Raw genomic sequence first — 13,547 nt, 5'->3', positions numbered from 1 at the left:
GCGTGTAGTGTCTACCGTACATGCCAAGATGGAGTTTGCCCAACCAACATCTCCTGCATATGTGGAGGTGCGCCACACGCGGCGGCGCGGCGCGTGACGCAAATCCAGTCTACCGATCTACGTGGCGGGCGCGTCCGAGGCACTCGTTTGAAAAATGTGCCGGTGCATCACGACCATAATCTTGACGAGGTGAGCAGCTTTGCCCAAGTTGTGGAACGCTTCGGAAACGCTGCCTGCTGCGGGCGGCGGCCGAAACACGGTCGATCCAAACACAAGCCCGATATTGTGCGGCGCCATGAGATTGACTTTGGAGGCGCGCGCAACGGTGGCGAGGTGCTGCATGATGCGCTCCAAAGCAAGGTAATGGCTCTTTGGAAACACGCGAATAAGACGGCGCATTGCACCCACGCGCAGCTCCTGGTTCTCCAGCTGCTCAGTGTCAATCAGGCGCTGGTAAAACGCGTAGGGCACGAGTGGATCAGGGAGCTCACGTAGCCATAGCTTTACTACACTCGCAAGTGCATGCACATCCGCGCGATGAATCGGAAACGTGTTGCGCCGCTCCGAGTCCAGTGCAGTCTGGAGCGCGTCGACGGCGGTGCGCACGCCCGAGATGCGGTAAATGCCATTCTCGTGCAGGCCGCGCGTTTCAACTTCCTTCAAGACGCGCTCCATGGCGTACGGCACTGCGTGGCCTCCTTCACGCGCGTGCAGATCGCGTAAAGAGACTTTGAAGAGCACCTTGGCGTTTGTGCGCCCAATGTGCTCCGATACATTCGCCGCGTACTCGCCCGCGTCAAACGCCTCCATACGCACATTGGGCAGGCTTTGGAGCTGTGCGATCCACTGGCAGAACTCGTCATAGTTCGGCACTTTGAGCACGCACTTTGTGCCGTTGGGGAGCACGAGCTGAAAGACAAAAGGATGCCGCGCATAGGGCCACACACTCAGCGCGGCACCGCTGCAGCTAAACACAGTCGCGGCCTTGTTCATGGGCACCGCAGCAAGAAGCGCGTCGCGCACCTGCTCTTCTGCCGTTTGCCCATCGTCCGACATGTCCAGCAGCGCGCTGTGGACCGAGGCAGGGCTCAGCATGTGTTTGGTGGGCACGGCGAGCGAAGCTGGGGCCATCAACTGCTTGGTCGCAAGCGTGTGCAGCTCCTGCACCTTTTGCTCGCGCGTGGCATTGAGGGACTGGAAGAAGAGTGTGTTGTTGGTGCTGCGAAAGGTGGACTCGAGCGCGGCGTCTTCCTGGACCGTTTGCTCCTTCCATACTGCCTTGGCAAGCGACTCGCGCAGCCAGCGGTATCGGACGCGGGCGACAGAGCGCGCGCGCACACTCTTTGCCTCCGCGCACTGCTGCTGGAGCGTGTCGCGGACTATCTCCATCACAGTCCAGTAGCGCGCAAAGTGAAGAAGAAGCGCCTCGTCGTCGTACGCAATGGGCATCGTAAGCATCGTGTGGCATAGCCACTGCAGGCACCAGCCAATGTCGGGCGTGATCGTGGCCGTCATGGCCACGACGCCAGGATAGGGACACGTGAGCAGCGTGTCCCACGAAGCCGCACTTCGATACGTCGTCACCTGGTCCCACGCGGCGAGGTGCGCTTGGCTCTGCTTGCTTGTGAGCGCGCGTGTACAGACGCACTCGACAAACGAGGCTGGCAACTGGTCGCGCACGCCGCTGCCATCCGCTTGCTGGCGCTGCATCGCACACGCCATGCGTGTGCGGCTGATGAGTGCGGCGTCGAGCACAATGCCGATCCGCGTCGCACGGCGCTCCAAGCCGATGCGCGGCTCGCACAGCTGCGCTTCGATCCACGCCGCAATCGTCGTGTGTATTTCGCACAGCTCGCGCACGGCGGCGGGAAGCGTGGCAAAGAGCCGCTCTCCGCCCGGGGACGCAATCGAAGCGAGCAGCTCGAAAAACGCACTGGGGCTGTCGGCGCCGAGCGCGTGCGCCTCCTTGATCCAGTCGGCACCGTCGATGGTGGATAGCGCCCTGGCGGTCGTGGCGAGGTCGTGCTCGGTGAGCGCCGCAAAGCTCGGCGCAAGGATGGACTCGAGGTAGGATACAAGCTCCTCGGCGCCTTGCGATGCCCAGTCAAACAGGCGCGGCGTCGTTTCTTGGGGGTGCAGCGCCTCAAACACCTGCACGTCGGCGCCGTACGACGCACTCGTTTCCCGCACAAGGCTCGGCAGCTTCGCAAGCGCGCCATCGATGGCCGTGGCAACAGCGGGCATGGCAGGCGCGCTCGAAGCGGCCTGGGCGCTCTTGAGGAAGGTGTGGACCGTCTCAAAGAGGACAAGGTCGGTAATCCACTTGCTGTAGTGCAGCTCCATCCAGCGCTGCAGGACGTGCAGGACGCCGAGGCGGATACGCTTGACAGTGTCCCAGTGCACGGGCTCTTGTGCATACGCCGCATCGGGCACAGGTTTCCACGAAGGCAGCTGGTTGGGCACGTGTGTACGCGTGTAAAAGGCCAGCTCCCGGCTCGCCTCCTCGGCGGCATCCCAGCGGAGCTTGAGCGCATCAAAAAGCACTGCGCTGCTCACCCACTGTGCATGGCAGAGGAGAAAAGCGTCGCGGTAGGCCACCTGCTCGAGGGCCAGATGGAGGAAGCGGTACTCGGCCGCGTCGCTGCTCACGGGCTGGCGCACTACAAACGGCGAGGCGCCGAGCACGAGGAGATCGATTAGGTGCTCCACCGTTCCTGCACGCACTTCCACGCGGAACTGGTCGACAGCGGCGACGGCGCTGGGCGCACCGCGGACGCTCGCATTCTTGGGAATAGCAATCGGGCGGAAAGCGAGTGCATTGCCCATCCAAATGTCCTTGGCCGTGTCGTTGCGCACGCTCCAGAGCTGCACAGAGGCAAATGCACGCGGCATGGTACACACGCCCAGCGGCAGCGAAGGCAATGCGCGCAGACTCGGCTGGCCAGGAAGAAGCGTGGGGAACGGCGTGGGCGCGACAATCGCGAGGCCAGCGTCCGCATTCGCCTTCGCCGACCAGTGCTGCTGGTGGTCGGCTTGGGCGCCAATGTCGGGCGCGGCGTGCTCTGTGGCCATCGCGCTGCCCATATAGTCGCTGATGCTCGTGTGCAGCGGATATTCGTGCTGCGTGAGACGCTGGAAGAGGCATTGGTACTCGGCCACGGGCACGGCAGCGGGCGCCGCTGTGCCCGCGGCATAAACGCTCGTTAGGTGCTGCGCGAGCGCACGCACGCGATTAAACTCGGGCTCTTGCTGGGCAATACGCACGACCTTGGTTTTGTGACGCCGATCGTGGACGAGGGGATTGGGATGCGCGGCATGCAACAGGCCTGCATTGCCCATGAACGGAATCGCGCTCGACTGTGCCGCGTCGCTTGCGGAAAACTTTGGGGTGACGAGGGATATGGCGCCTTCGAGCCAGCCGAGTGCTTCGAGGTGCTCGGCGTACTGCGCGACTTGCTCGCGCGTCGCGCTCGGCATCACGCGCCACATGCTTTCCATGGCCGCGACGGGGCGCGAGCAGAGCACGGCAGAGACAGCGGCCCATCCCGCAAAGTCATGCAGCTCGTAGAGGCACACGGCGATCGCCGCCCAGCGCTGGAAGATGGCGGCGCGGCCTGCAGGCGACGCATCCGCGCCCGACTGTCGCTCCGGCGCCTCGTCCACGAGCAGCTGGCGCAGAATTACATGGGTGAGCCAATGCGGGCGCGAAGCGTCGAAGCGAAACGAGCGCAACAGGGACTCGGACACCGTGCTCGAGAGGCGGTAGGCCGTCACGGGCGCGTTGAAAAAGGCCGTGAGGCGATCCGCGTGAAAACACTGGATTTGCTGCGCGATCTCGAGCGGCTCGCAGCGCAGGAGCTCGGCGGCGCTCCATGTCGTGTGCAGGTCTTGCAGATCCATGCGGTGCAGGACGCGCGCGTCGGGATGGCCGACGTGCACGAGCCAGTTGGTCGGCGCACACGCATCGCCAGCCGCGCATGCATCGCGCCACGTGCGGATCTGGCGCAGGATGGGCACGTAGGCGTCGGGCTCGACGTGCGCAATGTCGGACGCAAGGTGCTCGAGCGCCTCAAACACGTGCGGCTCGTGGCCAGACTCGAGGAGGGGGCGCTTCCAGAGCATGAGGTCGAGAAAGACGCGTACTCTGTGCACACAGCCGAGCTCGGTGTGCAGCAGGCGCAGCTTGCTCGCCAGCTGCAGCTGCGCGCGGAGGAGCTGCAAGAAGGTGTGCCACGGCACGGCAGAGGTGCCGAGCGAGTAAAACACCATGTGCAGAAAGGTGGTTTCGCTCGTGTCTTCGTCTGGTGCTGCGTCGCGCGCGGGGTTTTGCTCCATCGTGTGCTGCGTGCCAAAGACAAGCTCGTGGGCGAGGGCGTGCGGCGTGCCGTGACGGATGCGCGCTACCCAGCGCTTGGGGGGATTCTCGACGAGGCGCAGGTCGGGGTGCTTGATCGGGCTTTCCCATTCTGTGGTAGGCGGTGCATCGCGCGCATCGCCTTGGGCACTGGTGTCCGTCACGCTCAGCGCCGACGTCTGCTCGACGAGCGACGGCGAGTCTGGCTCCGACGCATTCTCCGCGAGCGGCTCTTCCTCCTGGCCGGGCGTCGTCCAGACCGACGCGCGGATGAGGAAGGTGTTGCGCACCTCGGGGATCATGGCTGTGGGCACTTTGAAAAAGTAAAGCTTGCCGTCGGAGAGAAACACCTTGAACGGGCGCCAGCCGCGCCCAGGCTCTGCACGCTGGGCGTTTTTGGCTGTGGGAAGCGCATCGCTCCACCACGCAAGACTCATCACACCCGTGCTCTTCTTCAAAAAGCCACACATGGCGGATTGGACTTCGAGGGACGGCTGGGGGCGGCCCAGGCGGCTCGCGAGGCGCCCGAAAAACGCCGACTGCTTTTGCGTGCTCGGCGTGGACTGGATGCTGGGCGATTGCACCCCGAGGTCGACGCTGCTGCGCGCAGGGGCGCGATGGCTGGTCATGCGCGCAAGCGATTCTGAAGCTGTGCGCGGGCCAGACTTGCGCTGCGACTCCAAGGCGCGGGAGAGCTCCGAGGTGCGTGTCCTTAGCACGCGCGGTGGTGTAAACTGAGCATTGTCGTCGTTGCCGAGTGGGCCGCTTATACGGTATGTCATCTCGGTTGGGGGAGGGGGGGTTGTGCGGCGGGCCGCTTTATATAATGTGACTTTCTTACATTGTGATGCGAAAGAGATGGCATAGTGGACCGTGGCACGACACACTGCACGGACAGCATGTGGAGGTCGGCGGCGTTCGATGCAGTGCGCGCGGCGCTTTGTCGAGATTGGTCAGCGCTGCGTGTTTGTGATGGGCAGCGCGGCCATTGTGCGGCGCGGAAAGGGTTTGCCGTGTTGGAAAGCGGTGTATATGGAATAGGGATCAGTAGAGGCAAGACTTTACTAGGCAAACGGTCTGTGCGCCCACGTTCGCACGGCCAAACCGCAAGCGCACATGTTTTCGGTATCCAAGTGATGTACAAGCTACGAAAATAAGGACACCTGCCGGCAATTGGCAACATCGACGGTCGTCTTTGTGCCATGCTCACGCAGTCACACGCGTACACGCGCACACGCTGTGGCGCTCGACGCATGCAGCACTTGCCTGCATATGTATGCCTACGCACGCCAACCATGCATCGCACGCCAACCATGCATCGCACGCCAACCATGCATCGCACTGCTTTCGCCCACATCGCTAGTGCCCTTCGCCATGCTCGCCGTGGTGGTCCCACGGATGACGCCAACCCTGCTGTCAGAAACTTTCGACCCTACATACCAGCAAAACAGGTCCGTCCTCCTTCATTCGGTACAAGATCCAAAACCACATCATACCGCCAAGCATCTGCGATACTACGCGGTGCCGCAGCGCAGGTGGGTGCGGCGCGAACCCATGCATGGGTCTAAACCAGCCTTTTGCGTTGCCGGCCATGTCTGCGAGAGGGAAGAAGCGTGCCGGGCCGACAGCCCACGTGATTCGGCCGAAACGCGCTCGTCCGCGTGCGACAACGCGCGCGATGGCTTCGCTTTGGCTGCTGCGACGATGAGCCTCAACGTGAACGGGCTTCCAGACAAGGGGCTCTTGCACGATGAACATGTGTTTGATCGACTACAGCCGCTAGTCCAGCCGCTTGTTGCAGGTATGGAAGCAAAATCGCTTTCTGCGCCGACCAAGGATGGGCCTCTCACCGCCAAACAGCTGGCGCAATTTGTGTACGACGTGGGCTATTTTCAAGAAAATGTGCTGGGCTTTGGCGCCGCACGCCCTGCTCATCCCAGCGCGCGCGACAAAGGCCACGAGCACCCAGTGCGTCTCCCGCAGTCGCTGCTGCTCACGCACCCCTCGCACACAAACTTTGCACCGCTTGATACAAAAGCGCCGCTCTACGCACTCCTCCAAGCGTGCTTCGAATTTCTGGCAGAGCGCGGCGAGGCGTCGTGGGATATGGAGGATGCTGCAAAACGCGGACTGTACGTCGACATGATTGCCAGCGTGCGCACGAGGCTGGCACGGGAAGGCAAGCTTTCCATACCACGCATCGCCGTTTCTCGCGAAATGACCGAGGCGGAAATTGCACACTTGCGCAGTATCATCGACATTCTCGGTTGGCACTGGGCCGATGACCATGCGAACGCGACACATATCCTCAAACCGTCCTCCGAAACGCTTCCAGACCTCACCGCGACCGAGAAGCCCCCCGAGTCGGAATACTTTCGCGTCGTGGCACACAACGACAAGCGTGTTCTCATTCATGTTTGGTACCGCCCCGACTCGTACGATACGTGGCTCCCCGACAAGGACTTTTCTTTGCCAGAGCCCGCACCGCCGCAGCGCACGAGCGCCTGGCAGATCAGCGCGCGTTGGCTGCGTGACGCGCAACTGTACAACGAGGTCATGAATGAAGAGGACTACGACCAGGACGAGGAGAACGCCGCTGATGCTGAGCAGGCGTCCGCAGCAGACACCGTCGACGACACGCGTCGCGCGCGGAAACACAGCCTCCCAGAGACAATCAGCGATGACGCGGCGAACAAGCGTATTAAGCTGCTTGTCAGTGCAAAGCCATCCAACGCCACGCCCGTCGATCTCTCTGGCTCCCAGCCTATTCCCGGAAAAAAGTACGAGAGCGAGCCGGTGCCAGGCAGCACGCTGGGCAACTTGCCCGCCGAGTCAAGTCCTCTCCCCTCTGCACACGCCGATGCATCGCAGCCTGTACGCACTGCAGCGACAGAGGATGCAATTTCCACCCCTGCTCCGCCCACGAGCATCCCCGAGACTCTTGACGCCGACGAAGCCGCACAGACGGCGCGCAAATACCTCTCGGAGCAAACACAAGAGGTTGTTATCCCTTCGTACTCTACCTGGTTTGACATGTCGACTATCAACCCCATCGAGCGCCGCTCCCTTCACGAATTCTTCAACAACAAGAACAGAAGCAAAACACCGTCGGTGTACAAGGACTATCGCGACTTTATGGTCAACACGTACAGGATGAACCCCTCCGAATACCTTACTTTCACTGCCTGCCGCCGCAACTTGGCCGGCGATGTGTGTGCCATTATGCGTGTGCACGCGTTTCTGGAACAGTGGGGATTGATCAACTACCAAATCGACCCAGAAACGCGCCCCGCCGCGCTAGGACCGCCTTTTACGGGCCATTTCCGCGTGCTGGTAGACACGCCCCGCGGATTGGCGCCGCTGAATCCGAGCATCAAGCAGGACGCTGTGCCTACCACGCAGGAGGTCAAGCAGGAGCGCACAGGCGAGACTTTGTCGCTCGAGCTGCGCCGCTCCGTGTTTCAATCTTCCCTAAAAGGGTCCAAAACAGTGGACTTTGCCGACGCCAACTCTCTTGCCGCACAGGCGAACAAGGAGCTCGAGCAAGGCTCGGATAAAAAGCCGCAGTACGCCTGCGATACCTGCGCGGTAGACTGTACCAGTGTACGCTATCAAAGTGCGCGTGTCAAAGACTTTGCGCTTTGTCCCCCGTGCTACTTGGAAGGCCGCTTTCCCACCTCGATGTACTCGGGCGATTTTGTGCGACTCGATGAGCCTGCGTTTAAGCAGCCCGGCGGCGTCTCGGGCCTGACTGAGGACGACTGGTCCGACCAAGAGACGCTCCGCCTTTTGGAAGGCATTGAAATGTACGAAGAAGACTGGACTATGGTCGCGTCTCATGTCGGGACACGAAGCAGGGAGCAGTGCATCACGAAATTTATCCAGCTGCCTATCCAGGACAAATTCTTGGACGGTGCCATGCCGCAGTCTGCCCTCGGCGGCCTTCAGTTTGCACCGACCGATCCCGCGTCGGGCGAAAAAGGAACGCCGCTGGTGCCGTTTGCACAGGCAGATAACCCCGTGATGAGTGTCGTGTCGTTGCTCGCCAGTGCAGTGAGCCCTGCCGTGGCAGCGGCAGCGGCGCAGAGCGCACTGGGCGAGCTCACCGACGGGGTGAAGAAGCGCATCGATGCTGCGGCGGGTGCGCCACAAGTCCCGGAGCCAATGCATACCGAGGCAAGCGCCGAGGAAAACTACATCGAAGACACCAAAGAGCACGAAGGCGCGGAGGACCTCGCCAGCGACGCAGACAAGGCCAAGGAGGCGGAAGCGGAAGCGGTGCCGCACAGCGCTGTGGAACGAGCTGCATCGATTGCACTGGGCGCCGCAGCAGCAAAGGCATACGTGCTTGCAAGCTACGAGGAACGCGAGTGCCAGCGCCTCGTGCAGCAAGTGATCGAGGCGCAAATGAAGAAGATGGAGCTGAAAATGACGCAGTTTGAAGAGCTCGAGTCGCTGCTCGAGTCAGAGTGCCGCACCATCGAGGCTGGTCGCAAGCAGCTTTATGCTGACCGATTGGCCGTCCAGCGCCAGCTTGCGGCGGTGCATGAGTTGCTGCGCAAAGCAAACGAGGCACCCAAAGAGGTGCGCCCCGACGAGGTCGCCCAGGTGAGCAGCGCTGCTCAAGGGCTTCCCCAGCAAGGTCCTGTAGTACGACAGGGTCCCGCCGAGACTGCTCCGCACCATGGCGCCATCGGCCGGATAAACTAGCGTAGCGATATACAATAACTAATGGGCTTTATCTTTCGGCGAGCTCGATCGCGGTGTGTTTGGCTCTTGCTCGTGGGAAACGGCACGGCGCGCCTCTTTTCGCTGCTCGCGCTTGCGATTCGCGACCGTGTTGCTAAACATGGGGAGCAAGTAGCGTTCGTCGATGCGTTGGAACCACTCGCCGTCTTTAAAGATCAAATTGGCCGTGTCGAGCATGCGCACAGAACGCGACTCGGTGCTGGCGTCGTCGTCAGCCAGCTCGACCGACGCATCAAACGCAACGGGGCCAGCAGCGTCGGGCAGCACTTCGTTCTCGTCTGCTTGCCGCACCGACAACTCGGTGGACATATCGCGGTACCGATCATCTGCGGGAAAAATGGCCGGCGGTCGCACATCATTGTACATCCACGGCTGGGTATCGGGCGCTTCTTCGTCGCCTGCCGCAGACACATCGTCTTCGTCGTCATCAACGCCGGTTTGGATGTGGAGAATGTCGAGCATTTGAGCGGTGGTACCGCCAAACACAATCACGGTCAGGACGACGGTGACCAGCACCGTGGTCTGCAGCATGCTTGCATTCTCGCCCTGGATGCCTGCACTGAGCGCAAAGCCTACGGCACCGCGCAGGCCCGCCCAAAAGAGCATCAATTGGTACTCGTGCGAAAGTTCGTATGCTGCTACCGGCACGCCTGCACCGGCGCCGCGCTGCCGGCGCCGCGCACGAAATTGGGCAAACCGATTGAGCAAATAGGCAATGGGAAACACGGCGCAGTATCGCGACACAACAACCGCCACGAGCGTAAAGATGATAAGCATCGGCATGTATTCGTGCTTCGCGCCGGTAAACAGGCTGAGGCCCAAGTAGATAAAGATAAAGTTTTCCGAGAGACTGGCGAGCGTCTGGAAGATGGCCTTGGTTGTGCGCTGCGTGTGGAAAGACATGTTGCCGTGAGCGTAGTGCTTTAGGGTAATGCCGCAAAACAGGAGCGAGACAATCCCGCTCATTTGCACCGCGTTGCTGAAAAAGTAGCTCGAGTACGCGATAAGGATCACGATACAGCTCTCCAACTCGGGATAGGAGCCGAGGTGCGAGTGCTTCAGCGTGAGCGAGCATGCAAGACCAAATACGACGCCGAGCATCACACTAAAAGAGAACACGAGCGCAAAGAAACCGAATCCGTAAAAGATGGACCAGAGCGTGATGGTCTGGTTCCGTAAATGCAGAAGCGTTTCAAACATGACAATCGACACTGCATCATTCAAAATGCTCTCGCCAAATATGATGCTGTAGAGCTGCGGATCGACTTTGTACGAAGTGAAAATCGCCAAAATCGTCACGGGATCCGTGGCGCTGAGTGTGCTGCCAAAAATGAGACAGTCAAGTAGAGACAAGCGCGCGCGCTCAATGTGCAAGAAGGAACCAATCCAGACAATCACGCCAATCACAACAGCGCTGATAAATGTGCCGGCCAGTGCAAACGATAGGATCGTGCCAAAGTTGCGGAAGAACTTGGCCTGACGCAGGTGGTACCCGCTCGCTAGAATGATGGGCGGTAGCAATACATTCATCATAATAACATTGCTAAACCCAAGCATCTCACGCACGGGACGCAGCGGGCCAATCCTCAGCACAATTCCAACAAACATGCCGGCAAAAAGACCGACAATCGTTTCGTGCACCGCAGTGATGCGCCGGACTCGCAGGTAGTAACTCGTTAGAAAGCTGCCGATCAGTAGAAAGAGTACAAGAAACAGCGCGAGCGACGAAAACCGCTCGTTTTCTTCGGCATCGAGCGAGGGAAGCTGTGCAGACACGCCTGCTTCCGCTCCGCTCATCGTTTGTCGGGCGTGTGGAGGTAGCGGCGCAACCTTGCCACGTTGTTGTCTGCAAACATGGAGGAGCAGCGCAGAGCGTTGCATGCGCTGGAACAAGCGTGTGCTGTGCGCGGTGCAATGCTTGCATCGTACGTACAACCTATGCTTATGGAAGGGTCGAGAGCTCGTTTGCCGTAGTGCAAAGCTTGCAAGCATCGGACGATGGCGCAAGCGTGGAAGAGGGCGGCGATGCAGAGCACGCTGTGCGCGGTATTCGTGCTCTTCTGCGCAAGCGCGATGCGCTGGCTTTACAGATTCTCGAGACGCAGCACGCGCTACAGTCTGTTCAGGAGCAGGAGGCAACTGTTGCGAACGAGATCGAGCGTACGTTCTAGTGGCACTTATCCCAGGTACGCGGGACGATACCATTTCAGTCGTGCATGCTGCACGACAAGATGCCCAAGCAAAAAAGCCAGACGCTGCCGAGCAGCAGTGTGCGCTGCTGAAAGGCGTGATCCTTGTATGTGCACTGTTTTCTCACAACAGCATCTCGCTATGAAGAGCAAAGAGCCGTGGTGGAACGATCCACAGCTCACAGAGATTGTTTTGTCTATGGATACGCCCGGCGCCTGAGCGCGCTATAGTACATACATACCCCGTCCTCTACGCCGTTTTTTTTGCCAGCACCCCACGCACCCTAGTGGAGGTTGCCGTCGCGCTTCCGTAATGCTCGATTTGTTCGTCGTTCTTTCCAGAACCGGAGTTACGCTCTGGTCGAAACAATTCACCGATTCAGTGTCGAAGCATACCATCGTAAACAAAGTCGTGCGTACGGCATTCCTAGAGGAGCGCACCGCGACGCGCCGCATGGATATGGAGGGATATACCATTCGCTGGTCGTTCAACAATGCACTGGATCTTACGTTTATCGTTGCCTACCAACGCATTCTACAGCTCGGCTACATCGAAGATTTTTTGGAAACAGTCCAGGATGCATTTACCGTGCGCTACGGCGAATTGCTGCGCACACTGCCGACAGCAACCACATCGAAGCCAACGCTTGAGGCGTATGCCAACAGCCTCAAGGCATGGGACGCAGAGTTTGTCAAAATGCTGCGCAACGCGGAGAACAATGATCGACGGCATTCTGTCGAGCCGCGCGTGAACGTGCACGAACTCGTACAAGAGGAAAATGACTTTTCCACGCAGACGCCAACGCGCGGCATCGAAGCACTGCGCGGTAAAGCGGCGAGTGGCCCAGGCGGCCGACGCATTGCGCCGAAAGCCAAAAAAAACAAGACCACACCCACGAAAGAGCCTACACCCACGCCCATGCCCGACTCTGCCAAGAAAGGCGGCAAGGAGCGGCGTAAGTGGGGCGCCAGCGCCACGGCCGATCCCGACACAGTCGCGGCGTTAGACTACAGCGGCTCGGTCGATGACGCACAAGGGCCTGGTCTGCACGAGCTCATCGACGAAACCAAGCTTGGACACACGCGCGAAGACGGGATGTACGAACTTGCAGACGATGCGCCAGACACGCTGCCAGCCGAGGACGAAAGCCACGCTGGCATCTTTGGCAAGCTGCTCAATGCCAAATCCGGCACATTTTCGCTTGGACGTCTTACAGGTGCAAAAGACGCCATCACGCAAGCGGATCTCGAGCCGGTCTTGCAGACGATGCAGCTCCAGTTACAGTCCAAGAACGTGGCCAACGAGGTCGCAGAGATGATCTGCGACGGCGTCAAGCGCCGCCTGTATGGAAAGCGCGTCGGCAACTTCGGCAGCATTAAAGCAGAAGTGCGCAAGTCGATGGAAGACTCGATTACACGCATCTTGACGCCCAGCACAAGCACCGACATTTTGCTTGACATTGCAAGCAAGAAGCGCCGCCGCGACGAGCTGCTTGGTACCAATCCCGGCGCTGCACGCGCGGGAAAAGGCGCCGCTGTCAGTCCCGCCCTCAACCCCTACACAATCAGCTTTGTCGGCGTAAATGGCGTGGGGAAATCGACAAATCTTGCCAAGGTATGCTTCTGGCTCCTGCAGAACCGCTACCGCGTTTTGATTGCAGCGTGCGATACATTCCGCAGCGGCGCCGTCGAGCAACTGCGTACGCATGTGCGCAACTTGGGCCAGCTCGAAATTGACGGATCCCGTGTCAAGGATGGGATGCCAACATCTGGCGACGCCATCTTGGAGCTGTACGAGCGTGGGTACGGAAAAGACGCCGCTGGCATCGCCAAGGATGCGCTGGCGTATGCGCGTACGCAAAAATTTGACGTGGTTCTCATCGATACCGCCGGGCGCATGCAGGACAATGAGCCGCTGATGCGCGCCCTCGCAAAGCTCATTGCCGTCAATCAGCCTGACAAGGTCCTGTTTGTCGGCGAGGCGCTCGTCGGCAACGAGGCAGTCGATCAGCTTACTAAATTCAACCGTGCGCTCAAAGACTACAGCGGGGTATCGAATCCACACGGCCTGGATGGATGCCTGTTGACAAAATGGGACACGGTCGACGACAAGGTCGGCACAGCGCTGACGTCTGCGTACGCTACGGGTCTGCCCATTTTCTTTGTTGGAACGGGGCAGACGTATACAGATTTGCGACAATTGCGTGTGGCGCACGTTGTGGACGCATTGTTGCGCACATAGATACCCGGTAGTG

At 60.1% G+C, this 13,547-nt stretch overlaps 5 protein-coding genes across 5 annotated transcripts; 3 read left to right on the top strand and 2 right to left on the bottom strand.

The window, feature by feature from the left end:
* Window positions 1-117: 117 nt before the first annotated feature.
* Window positions 118-5,136, bottom strand: MVES1_000859 (uncharacterized protein; the record flags this gene model as incomplete). Its single annotated transcript, XM_056205715.1, has 1 exon — window positions 118-5,136. One exon carries the CDS (start codon window positions 5,134-5,136, stop codon window positions 118-120), a length of 5,019 nt encoding a protein of 1,672 aa, XP_056061690.1.
* Window positions 5,137-6,058: 922 nt separating this feature from the next.
* Window positions 6,059-9,064, top strand: ssr2 (SWI/SNF and RSC complex subunit Ssr2; the record flags this gene model as incomplete). Its single annotated transcript, XM_056205714.1, has 1 exon — window positions 6,059-9,064. The coding sequence occupies one exon, from the start codon at window positions 6,059-6,061 to the stop codon at window positions 9,062-9,064; it is 3,006 nt and encodes a 1,001-aa protein (XP_056061689.1).
* An 18-nt stretch (window positions 9,065-9,082) lies between these two features.
* NHX1 (monovalent cation:H+ antiporter, CPA1 (nhx1)) lies at window positions 9,083-10,900 on the bottom strand (the record flags this gene model as incomplete). Its single annotated transcript, XM_056205713.1, has 1 exon — window positions 9,083-10,900. The coding sequence occupies one exon, from the start codon at window positions 10,898-10,900 to the stop codon at window positions 9,083-9,085; it is 1,818 nt and encodes a 605-aa protein (XP_056061688.1).
* Window positions 10,901-10,957: 57 nt separating this feature from the next.
* Window positions 10,958-11,512, top strand: MVES1_000856 (uncharacterized protein; the record flags this gene model as incomplete). The annotated part of the gene is made up of 4 exons (XM_056205712.1): window positions 10,958-11,028; window positions 11,055-11,263; window positions 11,290-11,399; window positions 11,426-11,512. 4 exons carry the CDS (start codon window positions 10,958-10,960, stop codon window positions 11,510-11,512), a joined length of 477 nt encoding a protein of 158 aa, XP_056061687.1.
* A 93-nt stretch (window positions 11,513-11,605) lies between these two features.
* On the top strand, window positions 11,606-13,534 carry MVES1_000855 (uncharacterized protein; the record flags this gene model as incomplete). The annotated part of the gene is made up of 1 exon (XM_056205711.1): window positions 11,606-13,534. The coding sequence occupies one exon, from the start codon at window positions 11,606-11,608 to the stop codon at window positions 13,532-13,534; it is 1,929 nt and encodes a 642-aa protein (XP_056061686.1).
* Window positions 13,535-13,547: the final 13 nt, after the last annotated feature.

The sequence above is a fragment of the Malassezia vespertilionis genome, chromosome 2 (genome assembly GCF_029542925.1).
Source record: "Malassezia vespertilionis chromosome 2, complete sequence".
Lineage (NCBI taxonomy): Eukaryota > Fungi > Basidiomycota > Malasseziomycetes > Malasseziales > Malasseziaceae > Malassezia > Malassezia vespertilionis.
This window is presented reverse-complemented; position numbering and strand designations above follow the sequence as displayed.